General features: G+C 35.4%; 1 protein-coding gene across 1 annotated transcript in view; it reads left to right on the top strand.

The window, feature by feature from the left end:
* The window catches only part of LOC149577032 (testis- and ovary-specific PAZ domain protein), a 90770-nt gene extending 88708 nt beyond the window's left edge, over positions 1-2062 (top strand). Inside the window, exons 3-5 of the mRNA XM_089825475.1 lie at positions 976-1140; positions 1277-1328; positions 1475-2062. Of these exons, the coding sequence (XP_089681601.1) occupies positions 976-1140; positions 1277-1328; positions 1475-1603 (346 nt within the window). The 3' untranslated portion in view covers positions 1604-2062. The remainder of the gene's footprint in view (positions 1-975; positions 1141-1276; positions 1329-1474) is intronic.
* The last annotated feature ends 19427 nt before the right edge of the window (positions 2063-21489 follow it).

Raw genomic sequence — 21489 nt, 5'->3', positions numbered from 1 at the left:
ACTGAGATCAGAAATAATCAAGATACTTCAATTTGTATACAAGGATTTGAAACTGTTCATCAGTTTCTGACATTACTGAAACTTAGTTTTTCTCTAGAACAGATCCATATTTTTTACAAGCTCCTTGACAAAGAGGATCACATCTTTGAGGAACACTATCATTGAAGGAATTGGTTGTTTTACTGCATAAAACTGATTTTGTATAGAACCCCTGGTTCTGATAGGGAGCAATTATGTGACTGCTGGTTCCAAAAACCAGGAGTTTTATAATCATTTTGGTAGTTTTATAACTGCCTGTCTGATGAAATTACAGTGGTGGACTTGGACATTGAAATAGCTGGTGGCATTTAAAATTCCAATTATCTATTTATATCGCTGGAGGAAATTTGACTGTAGATAGGTTGTAGCAGAGCAGAAGTGGAGCTGTGGGAGTTAGTTATTGTTACCACGAGAAACTGGATGTTTTTGCTTCTTGTTGAGATGCCCAAGATTGTAATTCAGATTGAAGACAATGGATGAGGAGTCCATTAAACCTAATTTGTTTCTTGCTCATGTTCCTTTTTATTTGAATGCTATAATATTTCAATTCTCTTTTAAATATGTAACTAGCAAGCTATAGGAGCAAATATCCATCCTAGTTTATGAATTGAGAATATTTTGATATGAAGTATGAAGGTGTGCTACAAATAATGAAATATCTTATCTTTAACCTGAGTACTATTTTGTTTTTTGGATGGGTACTAGTCAATATGAAATTAAATTAAAGCTGTAGTCCTGGGTAAAGTTCCTGAGCTTTTATTGACTAATATTCTTGTCAGATGCACGTAAATTCAAACTGGGGAGAGTTGTATAGTCTCTGATTGCAACACTGTACATGCAGTTCTACTATTGGTGTTTTACTGTTAGTTAGCTGTTAAACACATTTTTACTTCAAGTCATATTTAAGGTATTTGTTTTTGCTTTGTTTCGGTGCAGAACAGCATTGAATCTTGGGTTGATGTGTATAGCATGTGAAATCATTATTCTAATATATCTAGCTTTTTTGAGAAGAGACACGGTCAAATTCGATAACAGATGGGAAATATCATGTCCTACTGCTATGCTTACAGTGATTGTAATTGGATTCCTAGCATTCTTCCTGTGAGTCGTGCTGTTTTTCACACAAAATTTCTTTAATGCATAGTACTTGGCATCATTACAATTATAGTTTTAAAATAGTATGCAACTTGAAGCCTGCATGAAATGAAGCTATTTGGTTGACTGCTATTCACTGCAGGCTTTGCTTGGCTTTGTGGCCAATCTGGGGATTCCTAACATTGCCACTTTTGGTAATATCCCTCTCCGATACTTGAGCTTGATTAAAAGAGAAACAGCTTTTTAGTTGCACTTGATTATTATGTAACATGTCCTCTTGTTTGAGCATATGTTTGCACTTTAACTACATACTATAATTGTTTTCTTTCCTTTGTGGCAGTTCACATTATTCTGGGTTCTTACGCTTTTAGCTACATTTATTGCATCATCTGTAAAAACAAAATCAGCCTCAGACATGTTCCGCCTGGATTTAACCGATTACTTGCTTGGAATATATAATGAGAAGTAGCTGCAGATTACTGTAAGGAAAAATGATGTGGAAGTGTGTCTAAGCCTCGATGCATGACTCGGGATAACTTTTCACTTATATTGCAGGCAATATGCACTAAGTGCAAATATGTGGTCTGAACTTGTAGCACTGACAGTGGTCCACTTTTCATTCTGAGTGACGAGTGTGGATCAGAAGCTCCTCCTCAGTATGCAGGATACTAGATGGTCCTTTTCAACGAAGAATGCTTACATGTTAGATGTGTTATTGTCTATTACAGTAGTAGTCATTGTCTTCACATGTATAAGACCTATTCTACAAGTCACAAGCTGCCATAGTTCCTAATTACTATACTTTTGCACTCTTCATATCTACCTAGGTGTTTTTCTGGGTGGCCTGGCTGGCATGGTATCATGGTTTGACATATGGCTGGATTCACTTGGCAATATATTGAATGCGATTCCCTCCTTCCACCTTTTATTTTCCTGTATTTTGTTGGCTTTTCACTTATTATGCTTCATGACTTTGAGTACTTCTTTGATCCATCTTTCAATAACTTCATTACGAAAGTGAAATACAGGTTTTGAAATACAATTTTTTGAATACTAATAGCTAGTTGCAAATACAGGTTTTCTCGTTTTGAACTTCACCTTGCAGAAATTTGTTAAACCTAGATCTTGGATATGAATTGTTTCTGCCAAAAAGGATTAGGATTTTATAATCGATTTATGTTACATGAACAAAACTGGTGTTTGCTCCTATAGGGCTCCTCTCTTCTGGAATAGATGTTCAGTTGTGAAGTATCACTTTAAGGGTTCTTGAAGTAGAGACAGGCCTTAAAAGGATATCAATAGATGAAAAAGGAATAACTTGAGAAATTATGTTTTATATTGTAAAGATGATACTTCAGCTTAGTAAATTACTTATGAGAAATGGCAAGTGGGAAAAATCAATAAGAAAATGAGTATTATGATACTAGAGCAAGTTGTTTTGTGAGATCATAAATTTTTGAAGTAGTGAAAAAAAAAAATTGTGGACACATTGCTCCCTGAAGTCTTAATGGACTTCCAGGTTAGGACTTTCTTCTCATGTTTAAATAGTTTTCAAATAATTTATTGGGATTTTGAACAAGATTACATGATGATTATTATAGGCCTTTTAAATTAAACAAGAGGTAAATGAGAGAGACAAAATATGAAATTTGGGAAAAGTTGTCAGCAATAACTGACGTGTGATACTTTCAAAGGTAGAGCAACATATTCAGAAGTACCAGGGGAGAGCCCTTGTTTGATGGGGTAACAAAGTTAACTGATGGGTGATACTTTTAAAGGTAGAGCAACATATTCACAAGTACCAGGGGAGAGCCCTTGTTTGATGGGGTTACAATTTTGTTAAAGAGTTCTTAAGAGAATGAAAATTGCAAATCAACTAGAAACACATGGAAGAATATGCATTATGTCATGGCCAATTGCTAACAAAAGCTTTAAGTTTGTGTATTGCATTGTGGGTTGTGTTGATGTGAGTTTAAGTCCACTACAAGACATAGAATCAAACACTTAATGATTCAAAGTGAAACATCAAATACTTAACCCTCTCCTTATATAAAGTCACTTCTTATGCTAAGCCTACAAATTAAGATTACAAGGTGACTTCAAGGTTCTCTCTATTGCAGGCACTCGCACAGTGGAAATAATGTGATTTGTCGGATCATCATAGGAACTTGTGCTAATTTATTCAAGACTTGTCAACTTAACTCTAATGACTTTGTTATGAATTGAAAATGCACTTTGGGATTTCAACACTTAGGTTCTAACTTAACTTCTACTACTACTTTTACTTCTAACTATGACTGAAAGAAATCATGGATGACTTGGACTAAACTAGATGTAATCTTGCCAATGACTCCACCCATCTAGTGCAAGCTTCTAAGAAACACAAATATTTTTCTCTCTCTATTGTAGGCACTCGCACAATGGAAATAATGTGATTTGTCGGATCATCAAAGGGACTTGTGCTAATTTATTCAAGACTTGTCAACTTAACTCTAATGACTTTGTTATGAATTGAAAATGCACTTTGGGATTTCAACACTTAGGTTCTAACTTAACTTCTACTACTACTTTTACTTCTAACTATGAATGAAAGAAATCATGGATGACTTGGACTAAACTAGATGTAATCTTGCCAATGACTCCACCCATCTAGTGCAAGCTTCTAAGAAACACAAATATTTTTCACATCAATATCTCCTCTTCAATCTCATCAAACAGATGGAAACTAAAGATTGAATATCAATTGAAGTTAAGTGTTATCATTGATTCACTGGACAAGGCACAATTACAATTAGCATGAAGCTAGTGGCCTAGATTTGTTCGAGTCATGCAAGTAAACATCCACAATTACTCTCACCTAAGTAAACTACTTCTAAACAACAAGAATAAAATCTTAATCTAAGCGAGAGATGTAAAGAATTTTACAATACTCCAAGATGTTCATATGCATTTCCCATGAAGACCAACGGTGAATAGAGAACAATTTTAGTAGAACTTTGGCAACAATTCTTGAGCATAACTCCTACTCTACTCTAAAACTCGTTCCTTACAAATGAGGAGGCCTAGGTCTTTTATAGTAGTCTCTAGTACAATGAGTGGCTAAGATTGATTTGAAATCAAGCGGGAAGATAATTCTGCATAAGCTCTAATTAGGGTTTCCATAACCATAGCTACAAATATTGAATACCTACACAATTACAATTGAGCACCATCATGTGGACCAATTAAAAAAATTCATTGTCTTCATGGGCCAATAAGAAAATAGATTATGACTAAACACTTGACAAGATGCACTAACAAATAGGCTAATGAGAAGGGAGCACTTATTGAAGCAAATTAAGAAACAATATGCATGCATTGGTAGCAACTTCTCCTACGTGGTCTCGCTTCCTTCATTTTACCAAGTTATCGCTTTACAAACCAATTAGAATATTCAAATGCAGCCAAGAACCAATAAAAAAAATAGGGCTACTATGCCACCTCATCATGTTAACATCTACGACAAACCACCACTTGTAAATAATTGAAATTTTTCGAATGATAATTGCAACAAGACTTAGAAAATCATCACAAACTTGTCATTCTTAATTTCCAATAAGAACAATTTAATGGGGTAATGCAAATTTGATTGGAAAAAAAATTAATCTAATACCTTTTTTTATGACTTATATCCATTAATTTCATTTCTCATTTGTTAAAACAAGAGTTGTTTTGATAATTTCAATGCAACAATGGATTGAGCAATTAATTAATTTTTAAAATCAATCCATATTTTGCAAAATCAAGGTAAATTTAATCTCTTCCCAATTTAAATTACCATTTTGCAAGAGGCAAATTTTAATCTCATCTGAATTTAAAACCTTTTTGTATTATTCTTTATTTTTGTTTTTGTTTTTTAAGAAATTTTCTCTCAATTTTTTATTTTTTATGTTATTCATATCTTGAAAATTTGAGCATTTTTCACAATCTCCCAATAAATTATAAGATTTCAAAATATTTCATTAAACTCAAGGAGAGGTAGGGTGGTTTTGTGCTTGAGATTTTGTATTAATCTTGAAGTGGAAACCACTAGCTACTTAAGCAAAACCATCAAATGCTAAGTGGAAACCACTAGAGAGTTCGGCAAAACCATATATAAACAAGTGGAAACCACTATCCACTTGGACATAACCTTTATGCATGAAGTGGAAATCACTCATGACTTAGGCAAAATTATACTAATTTTTTGGTGGAAATCAAGGGTGACTTGGGCAAGGTATAACCAATGTGCAATGAAAATCAAGGGTGACTTAGGCAAGTGCAACCAATATGCATATGAATTAAAGTGGAAATTGACATGGACAAGTAGACAAGGTGCAACCAATGTGCAGTGGAAATCAAGGGTGACTTAGGCAGATGCAACCAAAATGCAGTGAAAATGAAGAGTGACTTAGGCAAGTGCAACCAAAATGAAGTGAAAATCAAGGTTGACTTAGGCAAGTGCAACTAACGTGTAGTGGAAAACAAGAGCGAGTTAGGCAGGTGCAACAAACGTGTATACAAATTGAAGTGGAAATTGACATGGACTTAGGCAAGTACACATTTTTCGCTTAGTTTTTGTTTTAATTTCTCAATTATTACATGTTACCAAATCTTACCACTTTTTTTCCCAAATTTTTTTAAGCCAATTTTTTTCCAATTCAAGTTTTCCGCACTTGGCTAGATTTTGCCATTTTCCTATTTTTTGACATTTAGCCAAAATTTGCCATTTTTTTTTTAAACTCGACTTTTGGATGGCTTGAATTGTTTTTGAATCATTGCCAAAATTGATCTACCATATAAATTTAGAATGAAAGAGCTGGTCCCTATCTGCAATGGGTTAGTGGTGTGAAAACCTCACAAGTAGGCTACTAGTTCATATTCTTGTTTATAAGATGAAATTATTGAAGATTATGAACATATTCTAAGATGAATTATTGTAGATCTAGATGCATAAATTATTGAAATTTATGAGATGATTTCAAGCTTCATAAGCAAATTTGTGGAGGTAGATTAGATCGAATTTAAAAAGAAGATCAACTACTTCTCTCATATCCTTTTAGAGGTTGGTGCCTTATATTTACAGAGATTGGTGTATCTTGATGAGTTAGTGCTTAGTTGTGAGGTTTGATGTCTCTAATGGGTTGGTGCCCATGAATCATCTAAAAGGTTTATTAGATTTCAATGTATTGTTAATGTGGCTGATAATGTTTTGAAAAGTAAAAGTTTGTTGTAAGTACACCACTAAAAGGGTTGTGTGGTTTGGAGGTTGCTTTTGATCCTCTTGTTTCGAGATAACACAATGGTATTGTCACTCAATTTCCTATAAACTAATAGCTTTGAATTGTCTAGAGTTATATAGTTGTTTGAAGGTATTGAAGACATGATTTGATGGAAGTGATATGTTGTAATCTCATACATATGAACACGTTACATGTTTGGCCTTTTTTTTAGTCGTATTTTTTCTTTCAATAGTTTCTCCACATAAATCTTGTTTTGTAAGACTTTTTTTGTTTTGTGTCTAACCTATTTTTACTAGTCTTGTTGCCACTATCTTATGGTGAAATAATGTTCATTTATTTGATGTTTTATGTTTATACAAGATTGTTATCTAAAACATGTTTTAGTGACTTCTTTATGCATAACAAAGAAGATGAATATCTATAAATTTTAAAAATTAAGGCAATTTAGTTTTAGATTGACATACAATCATAGCTTTCCATTATATAATGGTCTAAGCTTTGTACATCAACCTATCTATTTGGGTTAGAGAGACCCCTTTTCAAGAGCTATCACAATTAAAACATAAACCTTTTTCTATCTTCACTTCAATTCTTATGAAGTCAACCTCACGAGTTGAGGATACAATTTTGTTAAAAAATCTTCTCTTTTATGTTGCTCGAACCTTCTTTTATGGTAATGAAAAAATCTCTTTTCCCTTTCTCGCTAGGCAAAAATTCTTAAATATAAAGTTAGTTGTAAAAATGCATACCTTGTGATATATGGTAATGGAAAATTATTGAAATTTGAGGATGGTACAAAGTGAATCAGCAAGTGCAATCAACATAATAAGGAAGGAGATGGTGACTTGGATGAAGAAAACATGAGACACTTAAGGACATAGATCATGGTTACGTTAGGAGAAGAGTTTTTTTGGCCTCTTTTGCTTTCACAAACAAAATCCCTCTAGGATGGGGCAATAAGAATGCTTCTCAAAACATGATAGATCAATGTCAAATATATGAATGGAAATGATCAAATTATGGGAACCCTATGCATGAGAGGAATCTGAATGAGGACACAATTTTGGAGGGATGGATCAATTAAATATTGATCCTTTAGTACAGCTACAAAGTAAGACAATGTGTATTCCCACCAAGACCTTGAAGATCAATTAGAGCATACCAAAAGATGGTTTTTTTGTTAAATGGCTTTGGAGAAGATAGGATAAAGAAAATGGAAGAAAATTTGGAGAGATGGGACAATGGGGAAAGCTCTTCCAAGCGTTTTCTTCATTATAGAGGTGTTGCAAGTTCTATATCAAAAAGGGAGATTATGGAAGGATGTTTGTGGATGATGGAGGATTAGGGTTCTTCATCAATGAATGAGATCTTTTTTTTAACCTAATCAAATAGAAGATGGAAAAGACTCCAACTTGGGTAAGCTTTATAACATTCTGAGTATTGGAGTAAGAACTTAGGGTCATAGGAGAGGAATTGGGAACCTTTGTTAAGATAGATAAGGATTTACTGGAAGAGATTAATAATGCTTATGCAAGAATGTGTGATAAATAAAGATGGATTGAGGGTGATGCAAGCAATTAGAGGCTTATTAGAGGCAAACCCTTGGAAGAAAAAGATAGGAATATAAAGTGTATGATTAAGGGGAGAGAGAAGGGAACTTGATATTGATAAAATCCAATAGGGAGGAAGGGAACTTTGATCCTTAGGGAACGTTGACAACTTGTTTTTGAAGAAACATGAATAAATGACTAGGATATGGATTTTTTGGATAAGGGATTCATAGGAAATAGTACAATCCTACTACCAACCAAAAAATGTCAAGGATCTAGTAAACCTAAAATTAAAGGGTTCAAAGGATAGACAAATATTTTTTAGGACTTTTATAGTAAAAAACTAACACCTAGGTTGGAGAGAGGAAAAGACTAATCTAGATACTAATATGGAAGAGGTGATACATGAAACTTTAATGATCTAGGGGATAAGATGAGTCAAATATCCCCTTGTGTAAGAAGGGGATTGGAGTGTCTACTTCTTGCAAGAAGATACATTAAAAGTAAGGAACCGACTAGAAGAAGACTAACAAGATGTATCCAAGATGTGTAAAAAGAGGAAAATTAAAAGAATGACTAATCCAAAGAGGTGTTTCATGGATGGATATGTAGAAGAAAAGATCGAGAATAAAAGATTGCTAAGATTTAAGATCTCCAATGGTAATGAGGTTCATATCTTGGAATGTTAAAGGGTTCACATGCCCCCCAAAAATAATAGTTTTATTACAAGAAACCAAATCAACCAACACTGAAGGAAATCTTTTGTAGAGGAAATTAAAATAATGGAAGGGAGAGCGGATGCAATTGGATGGTGCCTCTAGGGGATTACCAACCTTTTGGAGATAACAAGTGGGTCTTTTAGAAAATATTGAAAAAGGTAGGCATTGGATGAATTACAAGGTAATAAGGTTTTCTTTGGATCTACAATTTATCTTCAAAAGATTATGCAAACTAGTTTCTTACATAAGAAAGATGTAAATTTGGTTAGAAATTGTATCAAGTCTTTATGACCTTGTCTTTGGATCTTGACATGATTGTGGGGATTTTGACAAAATCCTCCATTATAGTGCAAGATGAAAGGATTAAATGGGACCTCCAATCTTAGTGGACTTCAGAGCATGAGTGGTCAAGGGCCATTTGTTGGAGATTCTTTTTAATAATAGAACATATATGATCTACACATGGACTTGAATTTCACCATAGAGAAACAAGATAGATATATTTTGTAGAGGTAATCTAGGAATATTTCCCTTTGGGTTTATAAGTGTTACACTGTCCAGATTGGGTCATTTTCCTATTCATTTTTGCATTAATGGGGATGAGAGGATTGCTAAGTAAACACGTTAAATTAAAAATTATATGGTTCAAACAACCATAATTTTTGGAGTTGATTGAGAAATGGTGGAGTGAAGTGCATGTGTAGGATTCAAAGATATCTAATATAGTTACTAAACTAAAGGCAATCTAACAACATTGGAAATAATAGAATTGAGTGCACTTTAAGAACATTTTCAAAACATCAAAAAAAGCTTTTGAAGAGAAATTGGAAGCTTAAAATAATGCAATTTTAAACTTGGATATGGATCACTATCATTTTTTACAAGAAAAAACCTAGCACGGGTGAATATGAAGTGTTTACCGAAAGAGAAGAAAATCTAGGAAGTTATGGATCAAAGATGGAGACAAGAACTCTAAATTCTCCCATAACCAAAACAAAGAACTCAATTTCATGTAATTAAAAAAAAATTTATTGATGGATGAGACAATATAGGAAGATCTTGACACAATTAAACTTGCAATGGCTAGTTACTTTTGTGAATTTCTCATGACAAGAATGACTCAAATCTTCAAACCCAAAGAGAGAGCTTGGAAAATGTTTTATAGTTAGTTAGAAAGGAACAAAATAAGTTGTTGACAATTTTTTTCGAAGGATGATATTACGAGGGTATCTTTTCAATTTCATCTTGGCAAAGCCTCATGCTTGGATGAGTATCTTATATTATTTTTTGATGTAGGAGCATCCTAGGTGCAAGGGAAATCTTGCATCACCCAAAAATATTTTATTTTCAGTCTTTTCTATTTTAATAAGGACTAGTAGATAAAGTGGTTACTATTTATGAGAACTTACTATTTTTAGTAAGTTTTTCATACAAGCTTGGAATGTTTTCATTTTCTACAGGAAGGTTCATTTTAGAGTTGTAAGCCTACCATAAAAATCTCATTGCTCAAGCATTATTATCAGAGAAGTTATTGTGGATTTTCGGTGGAAAAATTTGTAGAAAAATCTTCAAGCTCATCGTTGGAGGCCATAGAGTGCCTAGATGAGGTCCAAAAACTCAACAGAAGGGCACTAGTGCCATTCCAAGCCTATAGATCAGGAGCTAGCATTTTTGAAAAGTGGTTATAATAGCCAATCAGAGCAACAGTTCGTGAGTTATGGCCTTCAGAAGTTGGGCTACCAAAATTTCTAAAATAATTTGTCAAAGATTTATTTGGTCGACTCTATGTGTATTGTTAGGGTCTGCCACCCCTAGGTATTAAGTTTGAGCATCTAGAACTTTCCCAGGTGGCATAAAACTACCTATTTAAGAAAGGCTCGAACATTGTCTAGGGGAGCTCTGGGTGATAGTTCACAACTTGTCTAGCAAATTATTGTACTGAAGGCACCCATGTGGGTTAGCATATTGTACTTATGAATTCTGTAATTCCACATTTGCGATGCAAATAAGAAGTCCATATTTTGTTCTCACATTTTCTGTTGTTTCTATGTTTCTATTATGAGTTTATGCTATTAAGGGGAGCTCCCTGCATCATTTTTCTAGAAATACTTGGATTTAGTTAGTAAGGAGATGAAAGAAGTCATTTAAATAAAATAGCAATACTTTCTTAGCTCTTATTTCTAAAAAGGATGAAGTGGTTTCATTAAAAAATTATAGACCTATTTCACTCTAATTTTTTTTGATAAGATGCTCATTAAAGAAGTTATCTCAATATACATAAAAAAAGATTCTTCTCAACATTATATCTAGGGTAAGACTGTCCAATTGATTGAATATGAGAATGTTGTTCTGCACTACCAAATATGTGGGTATTTTGGCCATTTGTTGATGACTTGCAATACTTTGAAGGACAAACAAAAGGTGGACTTGCCTAAAATTGTTAAAGACTCTACTATGTTAGGGGAACCTTCAGCTACTCTTTTGGGAGTAGTTACTTGTTAGAAATGCTTTAGAATAATTGAGAGGGGGGTGAATCATTTATTCAAGGTCCAAATGTGCTAATAAAACTTTTTCACCAAGTAAAATGAGCCCAATTAAACTGTTCATTCATCCAAGCTTAAACTTTCCTACTTAGCAAGTTACTGTAAAATCAACATGCAAGAATAACACATGAAGAATTAACACATAACATAGTGATTTACATGGAAACCCAATTTGAGAAAAACCAATAATAACATGCTACTCAATTCTCACTCCTCTAAAGTGATGCCTTGTGAAAGGCCTGCCCTATTAAAGACTACAACACACTATTAAATGTGACTTGGTTAAAGGATTTAACCACCTTGTTAGAAGTGGGCCCGGTTAGAGGACTTTAAAACATTCATTTGGAATGTCACCCTATTAAAGGATTGCCAAATGATTGTTAAACCAACCCAAGTTCATAGGATTTTATCCTAACTGATACAATTGTTAGAGAGTAACAACAAGGGCTTTTGACTTGATACAACTCACAACTTGCAGATTTCAAATCTTTGTTTAGCTCACAGCATTGCCTGGCTTTTGGTCTCTGCAGCTCTAACAACTTGTCCTCCTTTCAAGCTTTGTCCCCTTGAGTCTTCATGCTCGATGTACTAGTGCAATCTCCTATATGGTCACTTATTGAAGTAGAGTCTCTATGCTTTATTCTTCCTTTTTCTCGATGCCTTCTCCTTGACACCCTTTCAACAATTTCAACCCAACAACTCTTGCTTCTTGGCCTGTGACTCCTTAAATAAAAGTCTGTAATCCTTTTCCTTCTTGAATCTTCCCATTCTATCTTTTAGTTCCAATGAATTAGGTAGGATTCAATGAATCTACCCTATATTTTTTTTCCTTCTAGAAACATCATAAAGAATCCTTCTAAATTTTCCCAAAAATGATTTACCTAAAATTTTGTTCCTCTAGCTCATCATCCTTATCCTTCATCTAGTTCACAAAATTCAAGGTAACAAACTTGTCGGCTCAGATCTGGTGAATCTTTGACTTTTCAAATAATGCAGCAGCTCGACACTATTGAAATTCTGGTACTCGACACCTACTATGTTACTCGGCACCAACTACATTTTTTAGATGCTTGACACCTATTATGAATTCACTCGGCATCAACTAAATTTTTTGATGCTCGACACCTATTACTTTGCTTAGAACCTGAACTTTCTCAGCTCCTTCTGTATCACTTTGACACACACTAGATTTTGCATTTGCTCAGCACTAACTGAAAATCTGCTCAACATGAACTAGCTTGCTCGGCACCCACTAATGAACTTAGTCAAGCTTTGCAGACAGCTTTGTTACAACTTATACTTCTAAAGTTTTGAAGTGTAGCCAACCTTTGTATCTTCAGGTGTATTGTCAATACATCATTTTATCAAGCTCTTAACTAATCCTTGTACTTCATTGCAAAACCATAACTCAACCTTTCCCTTAGGTGCTTTTTGTTACATCTTGTTGGTTAAATCTTCTTCATCAATCAAGTAAGTGATAGTACTTAGACCTTATAAGCAATTGTCATTCCAACAAATAACAGGTTTGACATCAATGACAAAACAATGATTGAAAGCATTCTTTATCAACAATCTCCCTCTTTGCAAACAATCTTCCTTCTTTGATAATGATCTTTTCAATTAGATTCCAAGAATCTCCCTCTTTGGCATTGATGGCAAACCAAACTGATCAACTAAGTTATCAAAATGCTAACTAAGTTAAAATAGTAAGTGAAATGCCAAAAATAAATTGTGTTACCATTGCTATTTTCATCAGTTTTCACATCACCCTCTCTGATCTGCTACCTTGATTTCTTTTCTTTTGCTTCTCCCTCTTAGCTGTTGTTTTCTTTTTCCTTCCTTTTTGCTGTTTCTTCTCCTTCTGCATGTCTAATCAGTTCATGTATGACTCCTTTTTTGTAGCTTCTAGCTTTGATCAATTCATTTGTTCTTAACTACTATTGCTCCTTCTTACATTTTGTTCCTTTAACTATGCCAATTCTCCTTCTGCACATTATTTCTTCCTCTGTATGCATTGATTAGTTTCTGCTATTTTTCTCCCTCTTTGACAACAATGCTACTCAATTTTATAGCTTTATGCCAATTATCATCTTGCAGTGCATCTTTCATTGTTATGGGCTCAATCTTGCTCAAAAGACATGATTCATTCCTTAGTCTATTCCTTATCATTAGTTTGGCTTCCTTGTCACCAATGGTTTGTTTAGTAGGGTAATGTCTTCTCACATACTTGGATAGGCTTGGTTCTATCCTTCTTTCCATGTTTGATCTTTCAGTTTCAGAGTCACTGTGCACATCTCTTTTTGGTATTTCATCATCTCTCTCATTTGTACCAATATTAGAATTAGAATGTGCATTTTCTTCATTCTGTAACTCAGCTTCTAAATGCAGCGTAGTATTCATTGGTTGTGACTCGACTGATATTGAAATTTGTTGCCGATTCCCAACTTGATTGGTAGCTTCATCTTTAGAAAACATTGCTTCATAGAAATATACAAAGGATCTATAATCTTTTGGTTTCTTGGTTTCATCAACCTGAGCTTCTACATGCTCATCAAAATTTACATTTGCACTCTCCACGATCTTGTTAGTGTTAGTATTCAAACACTTAAATGCTTTGCTTCTAATGGAGTATCCAAGGAATATGCCTTCATCACTCTTTGCATCAAACTTACCATTTCTAAAATCTTTAAGAATATAGCATTTACAACCAAACACTTTGAAATATTTTACATTGGGTGAGTGACTATACTATAATTCAAAAGGTGTTGCATTTGTACTTTTCTTAACTTGAACTTGATTTAGGGTGTAGAGAGTTGTACTTACTGCTTCTCTCCAGTACTTCAGAGCAACATTCTTCTCCATCACTAATGTTCTGGCACAGTCTATTACTAATCTATTCCTTCTTTCTACAATGCCATTTTGAGGTGGAGTCCTAGGTGCTAATGTTTGTCTCTTGATTCCTTTGTCATTGCAAAATATCTAAAATTATTTTGATGTGAACTCTCCTCCTCTGTCTGATCTTAGACACTTCTAAATCTTCCTTGTTTCCTTCTCAACACTTTTGAAATGCATTGGATTTTTGTTTTAAGAACATGGCAGTCATCATCCTAGAGTAGTCATCTACAAACAACATTATATATCTGTCTCCTTGGTAACTTTGCACTTCTATTGGGTCACATAAGTCTATATGGACTAGCTCTAATACTTCTTTGGAGGTGTAGGTTTTTCTTTTGAAACTTGACTTAGTCATCTTTCCTTGTTGACATTGTTTGTACATTGTATTTTCAGGCTTCTTCAGCTTAGGAAAATCTCTAATTTTCTTCATTTTTCTGATGCTAATCAGATTATCAAAGTTAACATGACATAACCTTTTATGCCATAGCCACACATCATCAAGTTTTACAATTAGACAGGTTGCATCTTCCATATCTAGGTAAAACAAACTACTCCTAGTTTGTTCTCCTTTTCCTATCAAATTTCCATTAGTGTCAAAGGTTTTGGCAGTTTTGTTTCCAAATTCTACTTTGCAACCTACATTGCCTAATTGTGACACAATCAACATATTATAGTTCAATCCTTCAACATAATATGCATTATCACATGAAATTTTCTCTATAAGCTTAATGGAACCTTTTCCTTTAATTAGACATGGAGCATCATTTCCAAATCTAACACTATTTCCATCATACTAAGTAAAGGTAATAAAATTACTTTTGTCTCCTGTCATGTGATGTGAGCATGCACTATCTATGATCTACTTTTCATTTTTGTTCACATAGGTTACCAACACTATTGCCTCATCTTCATTTGACTCATCCTTCATGGCTACATATACTACCTCATCATCATTTTCATCAGAATCCTCTTCTTTAACAATGTAGCATTTTTTGCCTTTGTCTCTATAATCTCTGCTATCATTTTCTCTTTTGTTCTTGTACTTGTTTCTTTCCTTGTAGTTCTTCTGTGTACACCTTGTAGCAATATGACCTACTTCATTGCAATTCAAACAAATGATATGCAACTTACCTTTGAATTTACCTTTCCCTCTATGAAATCTTCTAACCACCAATGCTTCCAAGTGTTCCACATCTTCTTCATTTGTGCTATTGTCACTGGATGCATATTTTGTTTTTCTATTCTTATTCTTTGTTTTCACCTCCTTAGTTTCTTTCAATGATATCTTGGCCTTGAAAGCAAATTCAAGATTCTTAGGTCTGTAGTTATCAAAGTTGGACAACTCAAATGCAGTGAGTCTTCTCACTATACCTTCAAAAGTTAGTTTGTTTCCTAGTAGACATCTTAATTCTTGTATAGATGAAACTCTAATAGCATAGATGGGGAGCAAGGTTCTTAAGAATTTTCTATTAACAATGTCATCTTCTAAATGACTGCCCAAACTTCTTATTGCACTTACTACTTCCTTCATTATATAAGCATATTGAGCAACATTCTCACCTTCCTCCATTTTTATGTCATCAAACTTTCCTATGAGGCTTTCTCTTTTTTCTCTTTGAACATTTTGATCTCCTCCATAAATATCAATCAAGGCTTTCCACATATTGAATGCAGAGTCATATCCCTTGATGTCATCAAATTCAACATAGTTGAGGGCAGAGACAATCTCCAGCATTGCCTGATTGTGCTCCTTCTTTTTCTTCATATCTTCTATAGTGGGTATAGCTGGATTAACATGTTCTACTTCAATTGAGGTTTGTGCATAGTCACTTATTGATCCAAGGTGAAACTTCATTAGACTTTGTCAAGTAGTGAAGTTATCTCTATTGAGCTTGGGAGCTTCTCTCTTGGACATCTTGATCTTCTTACTTCTAGCACCTTTGAAACTAAATCAACAGATGGCTCTGATACCAATTGTTAGAAATGCTTTAAAATAACTAAGAGGGGGGGTGAATCAGTTATTCAAGGTCCAAATGTCCTAATAAAACTTTTTCACCAAGTAAAGTGAGCCCAATTAAATTGTTCATTCATCCAAGCTTAAACTTTCCTACTTAGCAAGTTACTGTAAAATCAACATGTAAGAATAACACATGAAGAATTAACACATAACACAGTGGTTTATGTGGAAACCCAATTTGGGAAAAACTACTAGTAACATGGTACTCAATTCTCACTCTTCTGAAGTGATGCCCTATGAAAATCTTGCCCTATTAAAGGCTACGACACATTGCTAAATGTGACTTGGTTAAAGGATTTGACCACTCTGTTAGAAGTGGGCCTAGCTAGAGGACTTTAGAACATTCACTTGGAATGTCACCCTGTTAAAGGATTTACAAATTGATGTTAAACCAACCTAAGTCCATAGGATTTTACCCTAATTGATACAATTTTTAGAGAGTAACAACAAGGGATTTTGACCTGATACAAATCACAACTTAACTTGCAGATTTTAGATCTCTATTTAGCTTACAACATTGCCTGGCTTTTGGTCTCTACAACTCTAATAGCTTGTCCTCCTTTCAAGCTTTGTCTCCAAGAGTCTTCATGCTCGATGTACCAGTGCAATCTCCTCTATGGACACTTATTGAAGCAGAGTCTTTATGCTCTATTCTTGGCCTATGACTCCTTAAATAAAAGTCTATAATCCTTTTCCTTCTCAAATCTTCCCGTTCTTTCTTTTAGTTCAAATGAATTAGGTAGGATTCAATGAATCTACCCCATATTTTGTTCCTTCTAGAAACATCATGAAGAATTCTCTTGAATTTGCCCAAAAATGGTTTACCTAAAATTCTATGCCTCCAGTTCATCATCCTTATCCTCCATCTGGTCCACAAAATTCAAGGTAACAAAATTGTCGGCTCAGATCTGGCGAATATTTGACTTTTCAAATAATGCTATAGCTCAACACTATTGAAATTCTAGTGCTTGACACCTACTATGTTACTCGGCACCAACTACATTTTACTGATGCTTGACACCTACTGTGGATTCACTTGACATCCACTAAATTTTTTGATGCTTGGAACCTATTACTTTGCTTGGCACCTGAACTTGCTCGACTCCTTCTATATCACTTTGACACACTAGATTTTGCATTTTCTCAACACTAATTGAAAATTTGCTCGACATGAACTAGTTTTCTCGACACCCACTAATGAACTTAGTCAAGCTTTGTAGACAACTTTGTTACAACTTATACTTCTAAAGTTTCTAAGTGTAGCCAACCTCTGTATCTTCAGGTGTATTGTCAATACATCATTTTATCAATGTCTTAATTGATCCTTGTACTTCATTGTAAAACCATAACTGAACCTTTCCCTCAGGTGCTTTTGTTACATCTTGTTGATTAAATCCTCTTCATCAATCAACTATGTGATAGTACTTGGATCTTATAAGAAATTGTCATTCCAACAAATAGAAAGTTTGACATTAGTGACAAAAAAATGATTGAAAACATTCTTGATCAACAATCTCCCTCTTTGCAAAAAATCTTCCTTCTTTAATAATGATATTTTTAATCAGATTCAAACATTGCTAAACGTAAGAAGGATAACTCAGGTGGGAAGTCACCAATGGCATGCCTCGAGCATGGCAAGGTTGAGGTAGCCAATAAGCTAGTTAAGGTATCGAGTGAGGAAGTGAAGAAAGGGATGTTTATGGAAGAATACTCATTTAGGAAGGAGATAGATGATTTATTGAATTCCCCTATGGTAGGAGAGGGTATGGTCGATCATGCCCCGGAGGAAGGTGAAATCAGAACCCTTGGTAGTGACCATATGGTGTTGGTTGAGGACCACAAGGAGGTGGTCCCTGCTAGCAGAGCTTCTACTAGCAGTCAAGTGAGCTTGGTTAGAGAGCCTTTGGTGGCCTTGGATTCCCTAGCTATAGTTCATACCATAGTGTTGGTGACTCCTACCAAGAATTCCCTACCACTTATGGTGGTGGTGGTGGGGGGGGGTGGGGGGGGGGGAGGTTCTCCTAACAATGGGGATCCTAATACATTAGGCCACTGGAGGATCTTTACCTCAAAAAGACTTAAAATGGTGTATCCTGAGGAAGCAACATCAAAATTCATGAGAAGCATTGAGGTGGATGAGGGAAAGTTGACTCCCTCGGCCCCATCCTCTATCCAAAAAAGTGTTATAGGTGAGTGGGAATTCCCAAAAAGGAAAACTAGAGGTGGCAAGAAACTAGATGTGGACGTCGCTACCTCAATGGGCCGTCATAACAACAAAATGACTTGTACAAAGAAAAAAGAAAGGGAGGTGGCTAGTGGATTATAGTTTACACTGGAGACAATTAAGAAAGGTAAGAAATGAAATTCCTCTCATGGAATATTAGGGGGTTGAACAATGCCCAGAAATAATATGCTCTTAGACAATGTATCCTTTCAAAAAGAGTTTATTGTATCCTCATTTAGGAAACTAAGATGACTGATCAAAATTTTACTAAGTTGGTTGATAATTTATAGCTTGGGGCTACTTTCATCCATTTGGAAGTAGAAGGGGCTTTGGGGGGCCTAGCTACTATGTGGAACTCCAATTTCCTAAAGGGTAGTGAGATCCATAGAGAAAAGAACTACATGATTACTGAGTTTAGCAATGACATAATGGTGTGGAATCTGGTAAACATTTATGCCCTGAATACTAAGGTTGGTAGAAGGGAAGTCTCGGAAAGGGTTGGAAGAAAGGTACAGAACTTGAAGGACAAAAGCTTGATGTGTATGGGGGACTTCAGCTCCCCATGTTACCCTTCATAAAATCTTCGAGGGATCAATGAATTCTCTGAGAGTATGCAAGATCTTTTGGATTTCATTAACACCTGTGACCTTGTAGATGTGGACCTGTAGGGTAACCCCTTTACTTGGTCCAACAATAGGAAAGGTTGAGACTTGATCCAAGTTAGGGTGGACTAACTCCTATTTTCAAGAGAAAGGCCCCACATCATCCCCTCATCCCTGATAAACCTCTTAAGAACTATTTTCAACCACTCCCCAATTTTGTTCAATTGGGAGCATGTGATTGTGAGTGGTCCTAAACTCTTTAGATATGAAATCATGTGGCACTCCCATCCCGATTTCAGGAATAAAGTGGAAGAATCGTGGAACATCAAAGTGGATGGGATTGCTATGTTCTAACTAACTCAGAAATTGGATAATGTTACAATAGTTGGAGGTTTATTGAGGAATGAAAAGGGTGATGTGTTGGTTGCCTTCTTAGGACATTTGGGCTAGGGAACCAATAATGTGGTGGAGGCTACTATCTTACTTTGGGGGCTAAAATTTGCTATGAAATTAAAGGTGAAAAGACTAACCATAGAAGGGGACTCTAAACTCATCATTACTCTATTCAAGGGAGTACTCAACCTGGTTGGGCCATGCATCACATATTGGGTAACATTTGGTAGTACCTCACTACCTTGGATCATTGTTAATTACAACAAACCTATAGGGAAGGCAATGTAGTGGAAGACACCTTGGCTAGTTTGGGGCATGATTTGGAGAACCTAAAAAGCTGGAAGAGTGTTGAGTCATTGCCTAACTCCATAAATTCCCTAAAAATACTCCTATAAATCAGGTTAAATGACCTTCCAATTTTGGAGAAGGAGCCAATTTGGTGGAATTACTGTCATTATGATAGTTAAGATCATCTTGAGTTTGACAAGACATTTCACAAGGTTTAATAATGTGGATCAATTCATGAAAGGGCACAAAGAAGGGGATGCAATTAATAATATTGGCTTTAAAATTAGCAACATCATTTTTTAGTGTTATGACAGGATTATGGAAAGAAATCACATTATGACTAAGGCTATATCTTTAAGGTATTATGTGTGGATTTCTTACACTCCCTGTAATGATACTTTAAATTGATTAGTACATTCTGGAATCCGCAGTCTTGTGAAGCATAGGAAAAATCTTTTTTTAAACTATTGGTTACTCCATTTCTAGTCCTACCTTCATGATTTCCTAGGTGCAAATGAGAATTACTGAAATTGAGGAAGGGGCTATCATTGAGGAAGATGTTCACATGGGTGGGGACCTAAATAGGTTGGAGCCCACTAAAATAGAGGATTTCTCCAAAAGATAGGCCACTTGGATTTTGTTGAAGGAAGGAGGGTTCATCCCCTACATGCAGGCTATGGCAAGCCATGATGAGAACTATTCACAATAGTTTTTTGCTAGCTAGAAGGATAGGCATGTGACCATAAATGGCATTATGTTTTAGGTGAATGAGGAGTCTATTGCTGTGGCGAAGGGACTAGACATTACTGGTAGGAAATGGTAGAAGGTTACAAAGGTGACGAATGAGGCAAGTATGACTAGTTTCTTTGGAGGCGATGATGCCTTGAACTGTTTCCATGGTGGCTTTAGGAGGGATAAACTGTCAGAACCCTAGGATGAACCATTTTCGTATCAGGGAGCTTGTTTGCATTCCTTTCTTTTTAATGCACACACTTGAAGAGATTGTGATGGATGTTAGAGAAAAAAGGAGGAAAGGGGCCAACTTCACTATCCTTCACCAAAGGCTCATGTTTTGCATTTTCCAATTTCACTTTGCCCTTTGTTCGCCACATGTGATTGCAATTGACAATGTCCTGCCCTCTAGGGCTCCCCTGTGCTTGGAATTTTTGGGTGGTAATTATGCCCCCACCCTTTAGCCTTCCCATAGCCAAATTGCTATTAAGGGTAGGAAGAACAAAATGGCCTTGAAATTGATTGCTAATAAGAGAATTAAAATGGATAAGAGGGTGGAGGTGGAAATTAGAGATTTCGATGAGGAATTTGGTGGGGGTAGAAGAAGGTCAGGAAGAATCACTAAGACCTATGGAATATTTAAGTAATTGGATTTTTTCTCTCAAGAGGAGGAGGAGGATGACACTAACTCAAAGGAGAGTGACAAGAACTGGGGGGATGACCGGGAGAAGGGGAAAGTTAAAATAGATAAAGAGGTGGAGAAATGGGATGACACCCTAGATGGTACTTGGGATTTTGAGATAGAGAATCCCATCAAGGACCCCTCTCTTGACCCCACGCATTTCTCTACTACCATCACCCGACCTTTAATTAGCAACTAGGAGAAATCCAAAACCATGATTGACTCCCCTGACACCATCTCCTCCCTAGTCAAAAAAGATGGTTTGGTAAACCTAAAGGCCCCCACTAACAATCTTGTGGTGTAGGATGATAGAAAAACTTTGGTGAAAGTCAAGGCTTTAAAGTTGGGAACAGAGGAAAAAGGGGAGGTTACTCGCAAGGATCTCTAGGAGCTCAAAGATAGGTGCAATGCTATGGAGGAGGGATTCTCCCTATTCTCAAAGTTCACCC

This window comes from Cupressus sempervirens, chromosome 1, assembly GCF_028749045.1.
Source record: "Cupressus sempervirens isolate cs-2001-9-10 chromosome 1, ASM2874904v1, whole genome shotgun sequence".
Taxonomy (NCBI): Eukaryota; Viridiplantae; Streptophyta; class Pinopsida; order Cupressales; family Cupressaceae; genus Cupressus; species Cupressus sempervirens.
The sequence above is the reverse complement of the archived record's forward strand: the minus strand, read 5'-3'. Positions and strand labels throughout refer to the sequence as shown.